The sequence below is a fragment of the Chlorocebus sabaeus genome, chromosome 6 (genome assembly GCF_047675955.1).
Source record: "Chlorocebus sabaeus isolate Y175 chromosome 6, mChlSab1.0.hap1, whole genome shotgun sequence".
Taxonomy (NCBI): Eukaryota; Metazoa; Chordata; class Mammalia; order Primates; family Cercopithecidae; genus Chlorocebus; species Chlorocebus sabaeus.
Genome location: NC_132909.1, coordinates 59114444 through 59137803, shown reverse-complemented (window position 1 = coordinate 59137803; position 23360 = coordinate 59114444). Strand labels below are relative to the sequence as shown.

The following is a 23360-nucleotide window of genomic DNA, read 5'->3' as shown; positions in this document are numbered from 1 at the left end:
ACAACTGGGGGGTGCTCCTGGCATGAAGTGGGTGGTGGCCAGGGACACTGCTCAGCACCCTGCAGTGCCTAGGAGAGCCCCACCCCAGAAAGCAATCCGGCCCCAGTGTCCGCAGTGCCCACCTGAGACACCCTGGAGGTAAGGAACTCCAAGGCCAGGTTGAAGGGAAGCTAAACTCATCACCCTGTTTGGATGGTCTCAGTAGATATGTTTTACCTTCCAAGAAATGTAAAAATCCTTTCTAAAACTGTGACTCTCCAGGGCACGCCTCCCTGAGATTCCATTTCCAGGGATAGGGTAGGGCCCAGGACACTGCATTTTTCAGGCAAGATGTGATCCTTAGCCCTCACTTGAAAAAGCTTCCCTGGGGCCAGGTACTGTGGCTCACGCCTGTAATCCCAGCACTTTGAGAGACCAAGGCAAGGGGATCGCTTGAGGCCAGGAGTTTGAGACGAGCCTGGGCAACATAGCAAGACCTCGTCTCTAAAAAAAATATTTCCTGGGCATGATGGTGCATGGTTGTGGTCCCACCTACCTGGGAGGCTGAGGCGGGAGGGTCACTTAAGCCCAGGAGGTTGAGGCTGCAGTGAGCCTTGATCGTGCCCCTGCACTCCAGCCTGAGTGACAAATAAATTGGCCGGACGCAGTGGCTCATGCCTGTAATCCCAGCACTTTGGGAGGCCAAGGTGGGCGGATCACCTGAGGCCAGGAGTTGGAGACCAGCCTGGCCAATATGGTGAAACCCTGTCTCTACTAAAAATACAAAAATGACCCGGGTGTGGTGGCGGGTGCCTGTAATCCCAGCTACTTGGGAGGCTGAGGCAGGAGAATTGCTTGAAGCTGGGAGGTGGAGCTTGCAGTGATCTGAGATCACACCATTGCACTCCAGACGGGGTGACAGAGCAAGACTCTATCTCAAAAAAAAAAAAAAAACAAAAGATACCGCCCCGGAAGGCCAGGCATGTCCACTCCAGAGCTGGGACTCCACCCCAGCCTCCTGGAAATACCCAAAATGGCCCTCTTTGGGGCTCTGTGTTCCCACTTCATTTTAAAGACAGGGTGCAAGGTCAAGGGGTACCCTGACATCTCCCCACTCACCCCAAATAGCAGCAGCAGTGGCTCCTGCAGTAACTAACATTTTTCGAGCTGGGTGGCTGACGTTCCCTTGGAAAGCCGGGCTGAAGGCATCCTCAGAGAATGCCCTGATGCCCAGGGATCCGGGACGGCCGTGGGCTTCACCCACACAGGCACCCCTGGCACAGTCCTCACAGCTGCCACTCCCACACTGCTCCCGAGGGAAATTCCAGAGCTTTACAGAATCCCCTGTTTTATGAAAAGGGGTGGATGTGGCGGCTCACCCCAGGTCGCACAGCCCCATGGCCAGCCGGAGTTTGAACCGTGGACCACCTGCTTCCCCCACACCCAGGGGCTTTCCAGGGAGGTGCCTGGAGCAGGAGGGAAGCCATCGTTTGGTGGATGAGCCTACCTGAGTCCATCCATCAGTTTTTGGTTGGTTTGTTTGCTTGCTTGTTTGTTTTTGAGACGAAGTTTCACAGTTTCGTTCTTGTCGCCTGGGCTGGAGTGCAATGGCGCAATCTCGGCCCACTGCAGCCTCTGCCTCCTGGGTTCAAGCGATTCTCCTGCCTCAGCCTCCCGCGTAGCTGGAATCACAGGTGCCCACCATCACACCCGGCTAATTTTTGTATTTTTAGTAGAGACGGGGTTTCACCATGTTGGCCAGGGTGGTTTCGAGCTCCTGACCTCGTGATCCGCCCACCTTGGCCTCCCAAAGTGCTGGGAGTACAGGCGTGAGCTACCGCGCCCGGCTATCCATCTGTTTTTCTGTGTTTGAGACAGAGTCTCACTCTGTAGCCCTGGCTGGAGTGCAGTGGTGTGATCTCGGCTCTGCAACCTCCGCCTCCCAGGTTCAAGCAATTCTTGTGCCTCAGCCTCCCAAGTAGCTGGGATTACAGGCACCCGCCACCACGCCCACCTAATTTTTGTATTTTTAGTGGAGATGGGGTTTCACCATGTTGGCCAGGCTGGTCTTGAACTCCTGGCCTCAAGTGATCTGCCCACCTCAGCCTCCCAAAGCACTGGGATTACAAGCGTGAGTCCCCGTGCCCGGCCTCTATCTGTTTCTTCATTTGTTGATTCACTGAGGAAGGTGTGAGGGGCTGAGCTGCTGAGCTGGGGGCTGTCGCGGCTTCTGTCCCAGGCAGCCTGGGAGGTAGTAAGGCCCCTGTCTGCAGAGTGATGCCAGCAAGGCACTGCAGAGGGTGGATGCACCTCACTTCAGCTCCCGGGAGGCTCCATTCCTTCCTCCCGTGTGGACGAGGGAAGGCAGAGCTGAGCTGGGGCTTGTCTGTGCACTTAGCCAGTCAGGGTCTATCTGGGCTTCGGATCTGACTGTCTCTGCCCTCCCTGTGCCTTCTCTAGGGCTCGGGTGACTTCTAGGTGATGGGGCAGTCCTGAGCCTTCCCATTTCTCTGGAAGGAGACTAGGCAACAGCCGGGAGCGAGGCCCAGGGACACGTGCTGGTACCCAGCTCTCCATCCCCCGGCCGTGCCGCCTTGGCCAGCCTCTTCTCTGCTCTGAGTCTCCGTTTACTCCTCCGTGTAATGGGCTCACAGTCTCTCCCCTTCAGGATTCTGGGAGAAGAGAAGGCAGGGTGATGAAGCTCCCTGTCCCTTCGGAGGCTGGCTTTGGGGAAGGTCCAGGGCTCCTGGGGTGTGACCAGCCTGTGACTCTCTCGTCCCATCCCCTCCACAGGCATCTCGTCCCCGGTGAAGAAGACAGAGATGGACAAGTCACCATTCAACAGCCCGTCCCCCCAGGACTCTCCCCGCCTCTCCAGCTTCACCCAGCACCACCGGCCTGTCATCGCCGTGCACAGCGGTGAGCGCCACGGGCCCCTGGCGGGGAGGGGCAGCGGGCCCTGCGCTCAGACCTCTCACAGCCAGAGAAGTCCCACTGGATGTCTGACCATGAGTCGTATTGCTGTAGCCTTCTAGGTGGGCAAAAAACCACAGAGGTGCCATAGTGGACAGCACCTGGGGCCTTGTCCCAGCCCAGCTGAGAGGTTGGACTCAGTCTCTTTGGGCCTCAGTTTCCCCCTTTGTATAAGAAGAGGCTACAACCCGGGGCTTACCCTTCACCTCACTCCCCTCACTCTCTGTCTCAATCTAATCCCCGCATTCCAACCCCAGACACTGATGGACAGGCAGGATCAGAAGCTGCCAATGAGGCCGGGCGCAGTGGCTCACGCCTGTCATCCCAGCACTTTGGGAGGCCGAGGCAGGTGGATCACGAGGTCAGGGGTTCGAGACTAGCCTGTCCAACGTGGTGAAACCTCGTCTCTACTAAAAATACAAAAATTAGCCAGGCATGGTGGCACGCACCTGTAGTCCCAGCTACTTGGGAGGCTGAGGCAGGAGAACTGCTTGAACCCGGGAGGCGGAGGTTGCAGTGAGCGGAGATCGTGCCACTACACTCCAACCTGGGTGACAGAGTAAGATTCCATCTCAAAAAAAAAAAAAAAAAAGGCTAGGCTCGGTGGCTCACGACTGTAATCCCAGCACCTTGGGAGCCTGAGGCAGGTGGATCACAAGGTCAGGAGTTCGAGACCAGCCTGTCCAACATGATGAAACCCCATGTCTACCAAAAATACAAAAATTAGCCGAGCCATGGTGGCGTGCACCTGTAGTCCGAGCTACTTGGGAGGCTGAGGCAGGAGAATCACTTGAACCCAGGAGGCAGAGGTTGCAGCGAGCCAAGTTCACGCCATTGCTCTCCAGCCTGGGCAACAGAGCAAGACCCTGTCTCAAAAAAAAAATCAAAAAAAACCAAGGCCAAGCACGGTGGCTAACGCCTGTAATCCCAGCACTTTGGGAGGCCTAGGCGGGTGGATCAAGTGGTCAGGAGATCGAGACCATCCTGCCTAACACAGTGAAACCCCATTTCTACTAAAAATACAAAAAATTAGCTGGGTGTGGTGGCAGGTGCCTGTAGTTCCAGCTACTCAGGAGGATGAGGCAGGAGAATGGCATGAACCCGGGAGCCGGAGCTTGCAGTGAGCCGGGATCGTGCCACTTTACTCCAGCCTGGGCAACAGAGCGAGACTCTGTCTCAAAAGAAAGAGAGACATCTCCACCTCGGCCAGGCACGGTGGTTCACGCCTCTAATCCCAGCACTTTGGGATGCCAAGGCAGGCAGATCACCTGAGAACAGGAGTTCAAGAACAGCCTGGACAGCATGGTGAAACCTTGTCTCTACTAAAATATGAAAATTAGCTTGGTGTGGTGATGCATGCCTGTGATCCCAGCTACTCAGGAGGCTGAGGCCCAAGAATTTCTTGAACCTGGGAGGCAGAGGCTGCAGTGAGCCAAGATCATGCCACTGAACTCCAGCCTGGGCAACACAGCAAGACTCCCATCTCAAAAAAACGAAACAAAACAAACAAACAATCACCTCCCATGGTTGCCATTGGGATTAAGCGGGATCAATTGTAGGAAGCCTCAAATACTGCTCACTACCCCACGTTCTAGTCATAAAATATGTAGTTCTTTACACAGCCATGCACACAGAGAGGCAGACCCAAATCAAAGCAGTCATTTGGCCCAGGGGTCAGCAAACGCCAGCCCCCCGGCTGCCTGTTCTTATGAATAAAGTTTTATTGGCACACAGCCACGACCACATCTTTGTATATGTCCTGTGGCAGCTCCCACCCCTGCCTTGGCAGAGCTGAGTAATTACAGCAGAGACCACGTGGCCAAAAGCCAAAAATATTTACTATCTGGCCAGAGGCTAGGGAGACGGGGGAGTGACTGCTATAAATAGTGAAAATACTAAAAATCACTGAGCTGTTTAGAAAGAGGAAAAGGCAGGCATCACAATAGAATATGACTCAGCCATGAAAAGGCACGAGGCTCTGACGCAGGCCACCTTGAGGACGTCATTCTCAGTGACAGAAGCCAGACACAAAAGGCCACACAGCGTGTGATCCCATTTCTATGAAATGTCCAGGACAGACCCAGCCACAGAGGCAGGAAGGGGATGTGTGGGTGCTGGGGCTGGGGGAGGGGGTGAGGAGTGATGGCTGATGGAGACCGGGTTTACGTGCTGGATTTAGGCCGGGCACGGTGGCTCACGCCTGTAATCCCAGCACTTTGGGAGGCTGAGGCAGGTGGATTGCTTGAGTCCAGGAGTTGTGAGATCACCTTGGGCAACATGATGAAACCTCATCTCTACTAAAAATACAAAAAATTAGCCAGGCGTGGTAGCACATGTCCCTGCTACTCGGGAGGCTGAGGCAGGAGGATCACCTGAGGTCAGGAGGTCGAGGCTACAGTGAGCCATAATCATGCCTCTGAACTCCAGCCTGGGTGACAAAGCGAGATTCTATCTCTTAAAAAAAATTAAAAAAAATAAAAAATAAATCAACATTCAGCCATTTGCAGAAAGAGCTTCCCAACCCCAGGTTTATAGTTAGACCATGGGGCCAGATGGGCTGGGTTCAAATTCCAGGACTGCCACCTGATACCGTGTGGCCTCAGGCAGGTGACACATCCCCTGAAGGCCACCCTGTCATCCTCTGTTAAAAAAAAAAAAAAGAGATGGGGCCGGGCGCGGCTCACACCTGTAATCCCAATACTTTGGGAGGCCGAAGTGGGCAGATCACCAGAGGTCAGGAGTTCGAGACCAGCCTGGCCAACACAGTGAAACCCCATCTCTACTAAAAATATAAAAGTTAGCTGGGCGTGGTGGTGTGCACCTGTAATCCCAGCTACTGGGGAGACTGAGGCATAATTGCTTAAACCCAGGAGGTGGAGGTTGCAGTGAGCTGAGGTCACACCACTGCACTCCAGCCTGGGCGACAGAGCAAGACTGTCTCAAAAAAAAAAAAGAAAAAAAAAGCTCAGGCTCGGTGGCTTACACCTGTAATCCCCGCACTTTGGGAGGCCGAGGAGGGAGGATTGCTTGAGCCTAGGAGTTCAAGACCTGCCTGGGCAACATAGTAAGACCCCTATATCTACAAAACTAAAAGATTAAAACACAGGATAATATCACAGCCCCATTGGGGTTGCCATGGGAGTCAGGGAATTTGGGTGTAAATGTGGTCAGTGTGGCTGGGGTTTTTTTTTGGTTGTTATTAAACGCACTGAGATGCAGGCAGGAATCACACCCGCAGACACACAGTCACACGATCACAGAGCAGACCGGCTGGAGTCCCCAAGTAACCCCCGCTTCCCACTGTCTCCGCAGGGATCGCCCGGAGCCCCCACCCGTCCTCCGCTCTGCATTTCCCTACGACGTCCATCCTGCCCCAGACGGCCTCCACCTACTTCCCCCACACGGCCATCCGCTACCCACCTCATCTCAACCCCCAGGACCCGCTCAAAGATCTTGTCTCGCTGGCCTGCGACCCAGCCAGCCAGCAACCTGGACCGGTGAGTCGGGCGGGTCGCATTCGGGCCTCTCCTGGCAGCTCCAGGTGACCTCCCGGGGGCCACGTGCTCACACGAAGGCACAACTTCTGCTTTGAAGGGTCTTGGGGACTCGGCTCTGAAGTCCCCCCCTCTGTCGTGCTGGGAAGCAGCTGGATTGGGTCAGAATTGAGATGCTTTCGGATGCCAGGGTTTCAGACACGTCACGTCGCACCCTGTGGGGTCTGGGTAGCACCCATAGGTCCCAGCAACTGTGTGAGTGGTACTCGTGTTAACACAAGGCAGGGAGGGACTAGGCATAGCGGCTCAGGCCTGTGATCCCAGCGCTTTAGGAAGCCAAGGTGGGAGGATTGCATAAGCCCAGAGTTCAAGACCAGCCTGGGCAGCATAGCGTGACCCTGTTTCTAAAAAAAAAAAATACTTTAAAACTAGCCAGGCATGGTGGCGGGCACCTGTAGTCCCAGCTACTCAGGAGGCTGAGGTGGGAGGATCGCTTGAACCTGGGAAGTCGAGGCTGCAGTGAGCTCTGATTGTGCCACTGCACCCCAGCCTGGGTGACAGAGCGAGACCCTGTCTCAAAAAGGAAAAAAGATTTGGGGCGGGGGGCAGGAAGAAATTGATTGCAAAAAACCCACCAAACTCAGTTCAAGCGAGACAGCGTTTGCCAGACTCCACAGGAAGCTTTGGGTGTTCAGAGCTTTTCGGACTTTGGAACCACGGGCCGGGCCGTGGATGATGGTGGATGATGGCGTGCTCGTAATGAATTAGGAAAAACGCAGAGACCCTGCTGTTAGCAGGCGGTGGCACTGTTTGGAAGGAACTCAGTCGAGTTGGCGTGCAGGGGATTTACGGAGGAGATGTAGTGAGCGTGGCCCCAGCAGTGCCGGGCTTTGAATGACACCAGTAAGCGGGCGTCCCCAGGCCCCTCCACCTCCGGCCGTCCTCAGACCCACCAAACCCGCCATGGTCACACCCACGCTCTGGCTCCCCCAGCCTGCCATCCCGCCCGGGGCCGTGCACAGAGCCGGGGGCGGCCGGCGCCAGCAGCCCGAGGTAGAGGGGGAGCCCACCCCTTAACCACGTGTCTCTCTGTTCCCCCAGTTAAATGGAAGTGGTCAGCTCAAAATGCCCAGCCACTGCCTTTCTGCTCAGATGCTGGCACCTCCGCCCCCGGGGCTGCCACGGCTGGCGCTCCCCCCTGCCACCAAACCCGCCACCACCTCCGAGGGAGGAGCCACGTCGCCGACCTCGCCTTGTAAGCACGCGGGAAGTGGTGCCCTGGTGGGGCGGATGTCTGCAGGGGGGCCTGTCCCCTCCCCAGCCCCACTGCCAGGTCAGAGGTCAGGCCCGACCCTGCGGGGCCTGGCGAGTTTGGTGGGTCTCCGGAAAACAGCCCAGGGGCCACATGGTTGGGCCCATGTAGGGCTGAGGCAGCCTTAGGGGCTGACCGGACCAAGCCACGGGCCAGGGTGAGAGTCCGGGGTCTGTCCCCTTCGCCGAGTCGCCTGGGGGACCCTGGTGCCTGCCATGGGCCATCAAAAACGCTCCCTGGTGTGTCAAGCAGCTGACAGTGGACATGGATCTCACAGTGGTGGCCCGAGGGCCAGACTCCACCCCCAGACTGGTGTTTTGTGGAAAAGGAGAACGGTTGTTACCATTTTAAAATCAGGATGTTTACATAAACATTTCCAGAGCTCTGGCTTCTTGGGGAGAAAGGAGCTACACCAGGCGCAGTTCCTTTGGGTGATCTGGACTGGACCCCACCTTTAGATGGGACCCTCTTTTCCTGTCCACCTGACCCAGAAGGCCCTGGGTTGCTGGCCACTGCACCTTCTAGACTTTTCCGCCCTCTGGATGCGGTTCTGGGTGGCCGCTGGATGGCCCCTCCGTCCTGGCATCCTCGTCCTGAGGTCCACCCCGTTCGTCCGCAGTGGCTCTATCCCCAGACTGTCCCGTGACCCCCATGCAGGCTTGGGCGGGTCACCCGCCCTCACAGGGCTCCAGACATCTCAGAACCCAGAGACCTCTCCCCACGGACTCCATCTGCCCCTCACCCCCCTTTTTGAGCATCTCTGTCCCTCACTCTCCAAATGAGACCCCCCACCCCACCCCACCCAAGCAGTTGGTGGCCGCGGTTCCTTCTACGCGCCCTCAGCTCCTCTTCCCCCTGCCCCGGCGTTCCTCCCCCCGGCCCCACTGCCTGTCAGAACCCGGGCTGCCTGCCCATAAAAACCGGCTGCTTCTGAGCACTGGCTGGAGGAGATCCGCCCCAAATCCACCCTGGGCTGGAATCCCGCCTCTGCAGCTCCCTCCCTGTGTGACCTCAGGCAGGTGTCTTCCCCTCTCTGAGCCTCAGTTTTCTCAGCTGCAAAATGGGTTCGCCTTGGTGCCCAATTCACAGGGCAGTGGGGAGCAAGCCGGTGACGTGGGTCAGGGAGGCAGGGAGGACGTTCCTCGTGGCGCCTGACGCTGTGTGATGTCAGGCAGCTGTGGTCATTCTTGCCCGCCGTCCCTGCCTGCTCATCTGTGAAATGGGAGCGTTGACTGCATAGGATCCACTCAGGGCTCAGTGGGATCATGCCCAGAGCCTGGTATACAGTAGACACTTAATAAATGCAGGATCCTGCATAGGATCCACTCAGGGTTCGGTGGGATTGTGCCCAGAGCCTGGTATACAGTAGACACTTAATGGATGCAGGATACTGTGTAGTATCCACTCAGGGCTCAATGGGATTATGCCCAGTGCCTCGCATACAGTAGACACTTAATAAATGCAGGATCCTGCATAGGACCCACTCAGGGTTCGGTGGGATTGTGCCCAGACCCTGGTATACAGTAGACACTTAATAGATGCAGGATACTGTGTAGGACCCACTCAGGGCTCGGTGGGATTATGCCCAGAGCCTGGTATACAGTAGACACTTAATGGACGCAGGATACTGTGTAGTATCCACTCAGGGCTCAATGGGATTATGCCCAGTGCCTGGCATACAATAGACACTTAATAGATTCAGGATGCTGCGTAGGATACATTCAGGGCTCAATGGGATTATGCCCAGTGCCTGGCATACAGTAGACACTTAATAAATGCAGGCTAGGCATGGATTCCACCCCCCTTTCTCTGCACCGGGGCTCTTAACTGTAAGTCTACTCCTACTTCTCCCCCTAAGCCTCGCTGCCTCCAGCTCCCCCAAGCCCCAGCCAGGAGAACTTGGGGACCCCACCTGTTGCAGCTTCTTCTCCCCCTACCTGGGTCCCGGCCTGTCTGAGGCCCCCATCTCCGCTGTAGCACCAGGCCGTGAGTTACTCACACGCCGACAAAATATAATCGCTGAGACTGAAATGTGAATATGCACATCTGTATGTGTGCACACACCCAGCCCTGCCTCTGCCCTCTCCGGGAGGAAGATTAATAAATAATACGCCCTCAATAATTCACGCACCTCGCGCGGAGGCAGCCCTCAGTGGCAGGACCGGGCGAGCACTGCACACCCTGAATAATTCACGGACGGTTTTGTGAATTACGGAGCCATCCTGCCTTCCCTCTCAGCAGACACCCCGCCCACCTGGGCCATCTCAGCCGTGACCCCCGGGCCCCTTGAGTCAGGATCCCCGCCTCCCAAGGACTTCGGGCCTTTCAGGGGGGCTCGGTTTAGCCGAGGGAGGGCGGCAGCCTCGGAGGCCCCAGGCGCCGGGTGCGGAGGCCCGGCTGTGTGACGCCTGGCGGTGGCCACCATCTCTGGGGCCAGGGCTGCCCCGGCTCCCGCAACCCCTCGCTAATAGGCTCTCGGTCTCTCTCCTCCCTGCAGCCTACTCTCCGCCCGACACGTCCCCTGCAAACCGTTCCTTTGTGGGATTAGGACCAAGGGATCCTGCGGGCATTTATCAGGCACAGGTAGGGGCCGAGAGGCCGGCTGGGGGGGCGGGAGGGGCAGGGCAGTGGGGCCGGCCCGGGGGGCTCAGGGCGAGGAGGGCCTGCTGGGTCCCACGCCACACCCTGGGCACAGGGGCGCCAGCCTCCCACACCCCACCCGGGCCTCGAGCCCCCGCCTGGCCTCTCCCTGAGGCCAGATTTCCCTCCACCTTGGTCCTGGGGGGATGGCTTGTGGCCCCAGAGTCAGCCTGTGGGGTCCCCAGGGGCGTCTCCTGGAGACCATCATGGTAGAGCTATGGGACCAGTGTCATTACCATTTGCTTCCCATTGCACAGATGGGAAGACTAAGGCCCAGAGAGAAAAGGGGATCTGCCCAGGGTCACACAGCGCATCACCCCCCGCCCCCAGCCTCCATCCCCCATCCAGCCGGGGAAACTGAGGCAGCCCATGGCGGGGTGTGGGGCCTCCCAGGACAGCATCCGAGCCCCCACCCCAGACTCCAGCCCACATCAAAGCCAGTGTGAGGGGTGGGGGCAGAGGGGCTTCGTCAGTAGAACAGACAGGATGGGGCAGGGGCCGGCATTCGTGTCCATGCTGACATTCACGTTCAGGCAGCTGCAGCTGAGTGAGCATGGCCGGGGTCCTACCACCCCCAGAAGGCAGGCAGGCAGGCAGGCGGTGGACAGAGGAGGTTCACAGAGGGGAAGTGAATTGCCTGAGGCTGCATAGCAGTCTAGGGAGTGGGGGCGTGGGAGGGCAACCTTAGCCCCAGGCCCAGGTGTCCCTCACCCCCCACCCCCGCAAGAGGCTCTGTGCAGGCCAGGAGTGTGCGAGCGCGTCTGCGGGTTATGGGTGAGCAGCTGGACCTTTGAGCCTCTGCTGTCTCCCCGGTTTGTGTTGGGGAGAGGGTTGGAGGATGTAGGGGCGGCTGCCGCAGGCCTGGGAGGTCCAGACACGGAGATAAACGAGCTCTGGGCTACCCAGGAGCCAAAGAACTGCAGAGCGTGGAGATGTGTGGGGTCCCCAGGGGCCGTGTTCAAATCTTCCGGCCACTGCGGGAGGTTTCCTGATGCAGAGCGCACAGGCAAGGGTCAGGGGGCCTCCCCGGGACCCTGCGGGGCTGTCCTGGCTGAGCGGATGGGGTGGGGGAGGGGACATGGCATTCCCCCTCCCTCCCTGCGCTGGGTGCCCAGGACGCCTGGAGGCGGCCCCTCCCTCTCCTCCCAGGCTCCACAAAACCAGCCAGAGAGGAAGCAGGGACTGAGGCTGCTTCTGAGTTCACAGGAGACCCGCGTGCTGTGGGTGTAGGGAATCCTGGGTCAGGAGCCAGGGCTGCAGCCCAGCGCTGGCTCTGAACCTCTGTCTCTTCCTCTGGCCTTGGGCACCCACACCAGGAGCCTTTGAAGGGCACTGGGGGATGGAAAGGGCACAGATAGGTTCAGACTTCCCCACACCCCCTAAACATTAAGCACCCTGCCTTGAACCCGCAGAGCCCCAGTGAGGGGAGTGGCTTGGTCAGGCCCCCCTGCGAGCAGACATCCAGGACTCCTCACTTTGGGATTTGGGCCACCTATGACCGACCGCCCTCTCCCCCGCCCGGTGCTGATGGAGCCCGGGGTTACCTCTGCCACCCCCACCCCGCACCTCTCCCTGCCGGAGGCTGGAAATGTCTTAAGTGGTTCAGAACCCAAAGCTAATAAAAGCTGCGGCGGGAGGAGGCCGCCCGCTTAACCCTTCCCCAGCCTCTGCCTTGGACCAAACTCTGACCGGGCAGTCCTGCCAGGGCCCGGGACCCTTCTCAGACTGCGCTGGCTCCAGCCCCACCCCGCTCGAGCCTGGGAGGGGAGGGAAACTGAGGCAGGCAAGGGCGGCATCTTTCTTAGCATCCCTCTCTTGACTGGCTGGACCCCTCTGGGAACCCAGAAGGAATGGGACCAGGGCAGGCGGAATGGGGTGGGTCGGGGGGCACTGGCAGGGGGCTCAGCATAGTCAATGTTGTTGGGGCTGGGGATGTGGGAAATGGCTGGAATGTGAGAGACCTCCGATGGCAGGCGCCAGACAGATGACCTGGGCTGGGCTTTGCTCTGGGGTAGTGGGGAGCCATAGAAGGGTTCAGAGGGAGGGAGTGGCCACCCTCCAGGCCTGGGAGTCAGAACTTTCTGGGGCACAGAGGGGAGGTGACACACTGTCAAGAGGCTCTCAGGGGAGCATGGGTTGGGGGCAAGGCGAGGTCCCCAAAGTGGGTGTCAGGGGAGGGCAGGTCTGGGGAGGACCCCAGCACTGCTGCCCTGACTGGACTAAGAGCACCCGGGGTGAGGCCGGGCACCGCTGCCTCCCTGCAGACCCGGAGAGAGGGAGGGAAGAAGCAGTGAGAGCCGCTCTCCCCTCTCCCGGCTCCCGCTCAAAGGACCCTGAGCTCAGAGGCCTCTCATTTCCGATTCTGGCCAGTCAGCACTTCTGCCTCCACCTCCTCTATTCCTGGCAGGGATTCGTTTCCCTCTGCCCCCTCCTCCCCCGAAGCCTGGGTGGGCGCCCCTTCCCCTCTGCCTCTCCGGCTCCCGACATGCCCCAGTCCACAGACTCTCCCCCGATCGATATCCCTCCCCGTGATCAATGCTAATTGATCTCGCCCTGGTCAGTTACCCACCCATCCCCCCATGTCCTTCCCCATTAATCCCCCCACCGTGAGGCTGAGTGGCTCTGATGCCCCGGCCCCTCCCCTCTGTGATGCCCTCCACGCGCCTACATTTCTCCTGCACGGGGGCCCATGTAAGCAGGTGGGTAAACCGAGGGTGGGGGGCAAGGCAGGCGTTGAGCCACATGCCTGGAGCCACACAAGCGGCTGCAGCCAGGCCAGCGGGATACCAGAGCCCAGACCTCACCCCACACACCCACTGCCTCGGTCTCCCCTCAGCTGAGTGGAAGGATATGGAGTTGAGGGTACCTCCCCCACCACCATTGCTGGGGCCAGAGCCAGGCAGGAAGGGGAGGGGAGGGAGGAGGGGGAGGAAGGGCTGAGGGGAGGCTGGTCCACCACGAGAGGGTCACGCCCAGAGTCTGTCGGTTGCCAACAGAAACCAGACATGAGGTAATGGCCAAGATGAACTTGAACTTGGCTGGAGGTGGGGCGCTGGGAACCATGGTGGCGCCAGTTCCATGGGCTGGCCCAGCAGCTGCCTGGTTGGAGGGGCTCTGTTGAATGATTTGCCACAGGGGTGGGGGGCAGCCCCGCCTCTCACCTCAGGGGTCTTCCCCGGTCCAGAGGCACAGCCCTCCCCTCACAGTCCACACTGGATGCTCCATCCAAGGTTGCAGTTTGCATTTCCAGTGCAGGGGTCTGGACAGCAGCTTCTCTGCAGAGACTGAGGCCAGAGCTGTCCCCAAATTACATGACCCTGGGTACAGGCCCATGCAGACCTCCCCTCCCTGAGCCTCGGTCTCCCGCCTCTGGTAGGTTGAGAGCCATCCTCAGCTCCCCTGTGCTTAGTGAACTTCTGTGGGGTGAGGGGGGGCCATCCGGGGGTCCTGTGACAGGATGGGCCCTGAACGCCCAGGACAGTGCTCAGAAGATGCCAAGGGGGTCCCGAGAGGCAGGCGAGGGGGCTGGCCCTGGGCAGGAGCAGAAACGAGAGCCAGAGTCAGACAGGCCTGAGTTTAAGCTCCCACTCTGCCACTTCCATGCTGGTGACCTCGAGCAAGTTCCTTGACTTCTCTGGGCCTCACTTTCTTCCCGTAAAACAGAGCAGTGGAGGGAGACCTACTCTCTCCTTCATGGGGGGGGCTGGGGTCATCATTAAAGGGGAGAAATTTTTTTGTTTTCTTTCGTGTTTTTTTTTTTTTTTTTTCTTTTTTGAGACGGAGTCTCGCTCTGTCACCCAGGCTGGAGTGCAGTGGCCGGATCTCAGCTCACTGCAAGCTCCACCTCCCGGGTTTACGCCATTCTCCTGCCTCAGCCTCCCGAGTAGCTGGGACTACAGGCACCCGCCACCTCGCCCGGCTAGTTTTTTGTATTTTTTAGTAGAGATGGGGTTTCACCGTGTTAGCCAGGAGGATCTCGATCTCCTGACCTCGTGATCCACCCATCTCGGCCTCCCAAAGTGCTGGGATTACAGGCTTGAGCCACTGCACCCAACTTTTTTTTTTTTTTTTTTTTTTTGAGACTGTCTTATGCTGTCCAGGCTGGAGTGCAGTGGCGAGATCTCGGCTCACCACAACCTCTACCCCCAACTCTCCTGCCTTAGCCTCCCAAGTAGCTGGGATTACAGGCACGTGCCACCACGCCTGGCTAATTTTTGTATTTTTTAGTAGAGATAGGGTTTCACCATGTTGGCCAGGCTGGTCTCGAACCCCTGACCTCAGGTGATCCGCCCACCTCGGCCTCCCAAAGTGCTGGGATTACAGGCGTGAGCCACCACACCCGGCCTCTTGTTTACTTTTTAAAAACATTCTCAAGGCCGTGCGCACTGGCTCATGCCTGTAATCCCAGCACTTTGAGTGGCCAAGGCAGACGAATAACCTGAGGTCAGGAGTTTGAGACCAGCCTGGCCAACATGGAGAAACCCCGTCTCTACCAAAAATACAAAAATTAGCCAGGTGTGATGGCGCATGACTGTAATCCCAGCTACTCAGGAGGCTGAGGCAAGAGAATCACTTGAACCCGGGAGGCAGAGGTTGCAGTGAGCCAGGATCGCACCACTGCACTCCAGCCTAGTGACCAGAGTAAGACTCTGTCTCAAAAAATCAACAACAAAAAAACTCTTTATGAAGTAAACCAGGCAGCTGGTGTGGTGGCTCATGTCTGTAATCCTAGCACTTTGGGAGGCAGGAGTTCAAGACCAGCCTGGTCTACATGGTGAAACCCCATTTCTACAAAAAAAAAAAAAAAAAAAAAAAACTAGTCAGGTGTGGTGGTACGTACCTGTGGTCCCAGCTACTTGGGAGGCTAAGGTGGGAGGATCACTTGAGCCCAGGAGGTGGAGGTTGCAGTGAGCTATGATGGCACCACTACACTCCAGCCTAGGCAACAGAGCGAGACCCTGTCTCAAAATAAAATAATAAATTGGCCACAGTGGCTCCCGCCTGTCATCCCAGCACTTTGGGAGGCCAAGATGGTGGATCACTTGAGGCCAGGAGTTCAAGACCAGCCCAGCCAACGTGGAGAAACTCAGTCTCTACTAAGAATACAAAAATGAGCTGGGTGTGGTGGGGCATGCCTGTAATCCCAGCTACTCGGGAGGCTAAGTTACAAGAATCACTTGAACCCAGGAGGCAGAGGTTATAGAGAGCCAAGATCACACCTGCACTCTAGCCTGGGCAACAGAGCAAGACTCTGTCTCATAAATAAATAAAGATAAATAAAAAAGAAAATGATTTTTAAAATATAAAATAAAGGCCAGGCGCGGTGGCTCATGCCTGTAATCCCAGTGCTTTGGGAGGCCAAGGCGGGCGGATCACGAGGTCAAGAGAGTGAGACCATCCTGGCCAACATGGTGAAACCCCGTCTCTACTAAAAATACAAAGATCAGCTGAGTGTGGTGGCACACGCCTGTAATCCCAGCTACTCGGGAGGCTGAGGCAGGAGAATTGCTTAAACCTGGGAGGCGGAGGTTGCAGTGAGCCGAGATCATGCCACTGCACTTCAGCCTGGCAAGAGAGCAAGACTCCGTCTCAATAAATAAATAAATAATAAAATAATAAAATAAAATAAGATTGAGTTCCAGGCTGGGTGCGGTGGCTCACACCTGTAATTCCAGCACTTTGGGAGGCCAAGGTGGGTGGATCACTTGAGGTCAGGAGTTTGAGACCAGTCTGGCCAACATGGTGAAACTCCGTCTCTACTAAAAATACAAAAATTATCCAGGCGTGGTGGTGGATGCCTGTAATCCCAGCAACTCGGGAGACTGGGGCAGGAGAAATGCTTGAACCCAGGAGGCTGAGGTTATGGTAAGCCAATATCATTCCATTGCACTCCAGCCTAGGCAACAAGAGTGAAACTCCATCTCAAAAAATAAATAAATAAATAAATAAATAAATAAATAAATAAATAAATTTTATATATATATAAAAAATACAGTTCCAGATAAATGGATCTTTTTTTAAGTATAAGTATATCCCCAATGTTGCATGGGCTAGACTTATACTAAAAGAATTCTGTGTTAACCAGAACTCCGGTTTCACTGGGCATCCTGTACTGTCTGGCAGCCTTCCTCAGAGACAAAGTCACTTGCCCTGGGTCACCCAGCAGGTTGTTAGAGCCTGGGATGGGGAAACTGAGGTCCCAGGGTTGCAGGAGGTAGAGGGTGAGCGTGGGAAGAGGTAAAACATGTCTGCAACAGAGTCTGACCCCTTGACTTCTCTCCCTTTCTCTCTCTCTCCCCCCCTCCCCCTCTCTCTGTTGCCACTGGGCCACTCAGTCCTGGTATCTGGGATAGCAAAGGTCTTCTTCCCTCGCCCCTTCTCCATCGTCCCGGGAATCCCAGGGGGCCGCACAGCTGGCCCCCGGCCCACGTTTTCGGTGGAAAATTAGAGTGAACAAGAACACCCCCGCCGACTCCCAGCCCGGCCGAAAAGACAAAACACACAGACGCACACACGCAGGAGGAAAAGAAAAAACAAAGGAAAAAGAAGCAGAAGAAAAAATAAAAACCCACCCAAGCAAGAAGACAAAAGGTAAAGACGCAACGTTTCCAACTCTCGGGACGCCAAGGCCACAGGACTGGAGGGTCAGGCCCCGCCACCCCACGGGAGACCCGGGACAAAGGCGTCTTCCTAAATTATTCATCTCTCCGCCTGCTGCTCGGGAAGGACAGACGCCTGCCACCCGCCCGCGCCCCGGAGGCCCTGGCTCTGTCCGGAGACCAGGTGAGCACAGCCTGGAGCCTGTGCCCAGGGCCGACAGGCGCGACACCCAGCAAAACCACCTCTCCCCGGGCCCCCGCGCCTCTGCCGGACACGGACCGGCCCCCGCCCTCCCCACCGAGGACGCAGCCACTGGGGGGAAAGGGAGACACAGCGGACCCCGGCCGGGCAGCAGAGACTGCGGAGGCGGGCAGGGTGGGGCAGGCGAGCGGTGATGTCACGGGGTGCGTGGCGCTTGCTAGCCCTGGCCAGGGGAGGGAGCGAGGTCCAGGCACCTGCTGGCCCTCGAGGGGGCCCTGCCTGCTGTGGGGCCTCCCCACACGCCCCTCCCAAAGCGCCCGCCGACTCGCTGTCTCGCTGTCTCGCTGGGGACTCTTTCAGCCCTCGCGCCCGCCCGTTTGGGAGGAGAAGTCTCTATGCAATTATGCAATTGATCCCGGCCCCCCCACTCTCGTCCCCCCACCCCCGGCATAGGAGGCCCCCCCCACCCCACCTCGCCCGGCTCACACCCCCAAAGGGAGGGACCCACATTGCACACACTGTAAGAAATGCACTTTCCGAAGAAGCGGATGGGGGAGCCGGGACATCCAGAGCTCCCCGAGTTGGGGGTGCCCGTCTGGAGCCCCCCCATCAGCCCCTGGCGGTGGGAGGTGAGAGCGAGTGGTTTAAGTGCCTGATTCCCACCACCCGCCCCCCCCCCTTTGTCCAGCTGGGACACGGAATGGCCACGGGCCTCCTCCCCCTCCCCACCAGCCCCTCCAGTCACCCCTCATCGCCGTGCCCCCCCCCCAGAGCTAGAGAGATGGGGCCCCTCCGTGGCCCAAGGGGCAGAGCTGGGCGTCACCTCCCAAGCATCCTGCCCTGCCGGGGCGCGGGGATGGGCTCTGGGGAAGCCCGTGCGCCCCCCACGTCTCCGCTGCCAGTGCCTTACATTCTGGAGCGACCCCCCTCCCTGGTGCCTCCCAGCGAAGGGGGACTGCCGTTTGCACTTTCATCGCCCCCCCCCAAAGCGGGGCCCAGCCGGGGGACGTGCATAACGGCTGGGCCCCCGGAGGAGAGAGGAGGCCGACGCCAGCGGTCCCCGCTCGGGACGGGGAGGGTTCTGGGGGGGGTTCGGCGTCGCACCTCGGGGCCCCCTCGCGGCCGTGCAGGGGGCCTCCCATCTGCTAAGCGTTTTTCCGTTGAGCCGCTCCAAAAACACTAAGCTGGGGACGCCAGGTGCCCCCCACCCCGGCTCCCTGGCCCCATCCACACCTCCACCCCCACCCCGGGATCGCCATCTTTAGGGGAGGCCTGGGAGGGGGTGTTAGGTGTTTTAGGGCCACCGAGCTCAAACACAAGGCCCCCTCCCCGGCTCACCCAGCCCAGCCCCAACTGACCTCCATGCCTAGGGAGAATCTCCCCCCACCACGGCCCCCTCCCCGCACCCAGGCCAAAGCCAGGGCAGGTCTCCGGGTCTCACCTGCTCCTAGCCTCACCCCCCTGCCCCCGAAATCCAGACTCTCCTCCCAAACTAGCCCCAGGAGCTTGGCGAACCCGCTCGCTCCTGAAGAGAAAGACCCAGGACCGTTCCCCATCACCCCCCAAGAGAGGTTCGCCATCCTCTGGCCTCGAGCCCTTGGTCCGTCCGTCCGTCTGTCTGTCCTCAGGGCTCCGCCCCCCGGTGGCCCTTGGGGACCAAAGTGTGGGCCGCTCTCCAGGAGGGCAGGCAGGGGAGGGGGTGGTAGGGCTGTGCCATTGGGGTGTGCGGAAGCTTCTCAGCCAGGGTGGGGGTCGTGGGGTTGGGGAGGGGGCCAGCCGGGCTCCCGAGGGTCAGGGCGCGACGAGAACCAACTCTTTACCTAACTTTGCATGGTGCTTAGTCAAGGACTCCTGCGACCTGGCTCCCGAGGTCAGCTGGCGGCGCTGACACACATGCATGGCAGATTATACCTGGCTCTATCTCCCTCCCCCTCGCCCCCCCTCTGCCCCCCACTTCCTCTTTAAAAAAAAAAGATAAAAAAAAAAAAACCTTAAAAAAATTCCATGTTTCCTAATTTGCACGAAATTTTCTACCACAAGATGTGCCTTGCCTTCCGAGAATAAGTATTACCTTTAAACAATATCAGCGCACACACATAGCTGCATGTTCTGCTCGTGTAGTTTAAAAAAAAAAAAAAGACAAAACAGTGACATGAAATAAAAAATAAAAATTGAAAAGGGATGTATTTCTATTTGTAAAAAAATAAAATAAAAAATAAGAAAGTGAGAATCTAAAAAATAAAAATAAAAAAGAAGAAGAAAAACCACGCTAAAAATCAAGCCACTGAAAACAGTTGCCCCCCAGGTCTACCCAGTCCCTGGCTGTCCTTGGTCCTGTCTCCCCTCCTGCTGTATTCAGGGGTGCCCCCTGGTGCTCAGCCTCTACCACCCCCAACCCTGCTCTCGGGTACCCAGAGGGGTCATTTCTGATCCCCTGCCCAGAGGACAGACCTCCAGGGCCCACCTTGGCCCTGGGAAAGGGCTCTCCTCTCTGATTGGTCCCTGGGCCACAGGCCGGCCCCCAGACACTATTCACTGACCCACTGCAGGCTGTCCCCCCAACCATGGGGTGGCTACCCCACCTGCAGCCAGACTCCCCACTCCCCACTTTTCATGCAGGCTGGCATACCCCTGGCTCAGGGTCAAATGCTGTTCCACACCCACCTCAGAGGCACCCCCTCTCCCCTGCCCTGTGCACCCCCACCCTTCTTGCCAAAGGACCTCTTTTCCCCTATCCAGAGACCACCCCAGGTGGCATTCTCTCCCCCCCTCTCCTTTGTCCCCCATCCCCTGTCTCTGTCTTCCAGCTGTGAATATGAAGGGTATCCGGTATGAAACAAACAGAAACAAAACCTGATATATGCAATATCTGTCTGTCTGTCTGTGTGTCTACCCACGGGCCTGACTCAGCCATTGGAGGCCCAGCCGAGGGTCCGGCAGGGCGCAGGGACAGCCAGGCAGCACCGAGTCACAGGCCGTGGTCCGGTGGCTGACCATGCTGTTGTCTTGTCCTTGATTTTATTTTCTCTTGTTCTTTCTTTTCCTTTTCTTTTGGTTTTTAACTCCAGCTTCCTTTGCTTTTTACTTGACCAAAGATAAGACAATAGCCAGATGGTTAGTGGGGCAGCCAGGCAGGGAGGACCCAGGACTGGGATTCTCCAACCTTAGGCCATTCCTGCAGCCCTAACCACCTCCGGCCCCTCCCGGGCCCTCCAAGCATCTTGTGTAGGGACCCACGCAGATGGTCCCATTCATTCACCATGGCCCCCCACCCTGGGGTTTCGGGTGGTCTCCACAGCCACCATCACTCATCCCATGTTTTCTTCCAAAAAGTCACCTCAGCAGTCTCCCCAGGCGATGCAGAGGGAGAGCCCAGACCACCACAGCTGGCCACGACTTTGCCCTTAAGTACTATCCATTGGCCAGAGAGCGCAGGCTGGCTGTGCACAGCATCCATGTAGCTGATTTCTGGCTTTTTTTTTTTTTTTTCTGCCCCCCTCCTGAGCAAATCTGTCTTGCCAGGGAGCTGGGAGCAACCGGTGGCAAAGGGAATGGGTGGCACCATGACTATCGGGACCATCGAGCCCCTGCGCAGCCCACATCTGGGGGCCCTGAGTCCTGGGCTGGGCACCACCCTTCTCGCCCCGAGCTTGCCTCCTGGGCTCACTTGGCACCTTGGCCGAGTACAGCAGGCAGAAGCCCGTGCCGGGCAGCATGTTGTGGCTGGTTTAGTTCTCCCCGCCTCCCCCCATTTCTTGGAAAAGATATAGGGTCCCTGTAGGGCAAAATTCCCAGGCACCTTGCTGCAGACAGAATAAGACAAAAACACCAGGAACCAGGATTCCATGCACATCTCTGCAGTTTGGGTTCACAAAAGGTGCTGTCATCCCTGGGCGGAAGAGAGTGTTGGTTTGGGGTTTGTTTTTCTTTTCACATGTATGAAACTGACATCTTCTCAGACCTTGTCCCACCCCCCTCCCAAAGCCCCCATCACCCACCCCTGCTATGGACACCACACCCATGCCGGGCCCCCCCAGTCTCACTCTGGGGTCTGCCCATTCTGTGGGAAAGAATAGGGCGGCCTCCCAAATATATGCAAATTGTCCCCATTCCGTGGGGGCACCTGACCCTGACCCGGGTGGAGATGGAGCATGGGGGAGTAGGACAGCCCTATTTGTCTGGGGAGGGGGTGATCTGGAGTCCTTCATGCCCAGGTCTGGAACCCGGGTTCTGACCCCAGAGCCCCACCCTGGGCTAGACAATCAGATCGCAAAGGAATGCCAAAGGGGACTCTGTTGGGAGATCCGCTTAGGGGCCAGACCTGGGTCCCCCTGCAGGTCCCCAGGCAGCAGGCAATTCCACCTTCCATGCCCCAGGACCTTCAGAGACAGCAGCATCCCAGGCACAGACAGACTTGGCTGCACCCCACTGTCCCTTGCAAGACAGGTCCTGGAGCCGGGACCAACTGTCCAGCCCTCCAGAAGAGACAGCAAGCAGGCCCCCTCTACACCCTGACTTCCCCGATGGTACTTCGACCTCCAGTGTAGGGCTATACTATACATATATATAATTTTGGAATGTGTTTCTCATAATACAGAGTATACAGTGGCTACCTTTTATCTTGGTCTGGATTCTCTCTCTGAGACCCCGGATTTTACTTTCTCTTTGGAGGGCGCTGGGACATACGTCTGTCAATCCAGCTTCCTCCGCATTCTCCCATCTTTCCCCGTTTCTGCCCCATCAGACACTTCCTGAGAGTCTCACCTCCAAACTGACACCACTGCCCATCCATCGCTCAGTGGTACAGAGTGTGGGATCAGTCCATCACCCTTGACCTCCCCACAGGGCGAGGGGAGGAGGTGGACCCAAAGCACCACCAGCAGGACTTGTTGCCAGTGATACCAAAACAGACTTTTCCCCAGCAGTGCCTCACATGTCTACTGGTGTAGCTTTGGGATTCTCCTGCCGCCCCCGTGCCGAGTCCCTGGCAGCCCCCTCCCCAAGGCTTTGCTCACACCTGAGACAAGAAGGAGGAAGGGGATCCAACAGGAATAAGGGCCCCAGAGAGGAAGGAGGTCATGCACCCCCAAGCCACCACCTCCCAGCCGTCCACGCACATCTCCTGGCTGGAAGAGAGCCCTCTGAAAAGGGGACATGGGCTGCCCCGGCCCCTCAACTGCATCCACACCCCATCCTCTCATCTTGAGTCCCAGCCAGGCCCCCCCAAAACCAAAGCCCCCTCAAGTTCAGGAGTCCCAGCCTGTGCCCCCAACTTCCTACCCACCTGGCCCCGAGCATCCCCACACAGAGAAAGAACAAGCAAAGGCTCCAGGGGGACAGGATGGGGCAGGGCATGCAGTGGGGGGTTGGGGGGCAGCAGGAAGGAGGAACAAAACATTTTCCTTTGGGTTTTTTGTTTGTTTTGTTTTGTTTTTCTTTCTTTCTTTCTTTTTTTCCCCTCCTTACTCCTTGGGTGGTGTTGCTTTTCCTTTCCTTTTCCCTTTGAGATTTTTTTTTGTTGTTTCCATTTTGTATTTTACTGATATTACCAGGATAGTTTACTCTCCTTCTAGCTTTCTGCTTACCGCACACCGGATAACACACATGTACACACCCACAAAAATGCTCATGAACCCAATCCCGAGAAGGTTCCGGCTGGGTCCCCCGCCCTCCCCACCTCCTGCTACACCTCCTCCTGACAGCGAGGACAGGAGGGGGACAAGGGGACACCTGGGCAGACCCGCCGGCTCTCCCCACCCCGCCCCACCCCTCACATCATACTCCAATCATAACCTTGTATATTACGCAGCCCTTTTGGTTTTCGCGGACGCGCCTACCTAAGTACCATTTACAGAAAGTGACTCTGGCTGTCATTATTTTGTTTATTTGTTCCCTATGCAAAAAAAAAAAAAAAAAAGAAAAAGAAAAAAGGGGGATTCCATAAAAGATTCAATAAAAGACAAAAAAAAAAGAAAAAAGAAAAAAATGTATAAAAATTAAACAAGCTATGCTTCGACTCTTTCTGGCTGTCCCGGGTCCTCTTTTCTGTGTCCCGTGTGGGTTGCTGTGTGTCCTTTGGAAAAGTGAGGGGCAGAGGCTGCAGGGAGCTGGTGGGGGGACCCCGAACCCTGTGGATGGGCAGGCTGGGATTCTGAAGGCTT

General features: G+C 57.4%; 1 protein-coding gene and 1 pseudogene across 6 annotated transcripts in view; both read left to right on the top strand.

The window, feature by feature from the left end:
- NFIC (nuclear factor I C) overlaps nucleotides 1–20516 on the top strand; it is a 107013-nt gene extending 86497 nt beyond the window's left edge. For 2 of the 6 annotated variants that reach the window (XM_007994769.3, XM_007994768.3), the window contains exons 7-11: nucleotides 2773–2898; nucleotides 6265–6449; nucleotides 7548–7701; nucleotides 10256–10341; nucleotides 16734–20516. In XM_007994769.3, coding sequence (XP_007992960.1) covers nucleotides 2773–2898; nucleotides 6265–6449; nucleotides 7548–7701; nucleotides 10256–10341; nucleotides 16734–16751 — 569 coding nt within the window. In that variant the 3' untranslated portion in view covers nucleotides 16752–20516. The remainder of the gene's footprint in view (nucleotides 1–2772; nucleotides 2899–6264; nucleotides 6450–7547; nucleotides 7702–10255; nucleotides 10342–16733) is intronic. The other 4 variants (XM_007994771.3, XM_007994770.3, XM_007994773.3 and 1 more) reach the window with 3 other exon arrangements.
- Nucleotides 17393–18382, top strand: LOC140711928 (uncharacterized; annotated as a pseudogene).
- Nucleotides 20517–23360: the final 2844 nt, after the last annotated feature.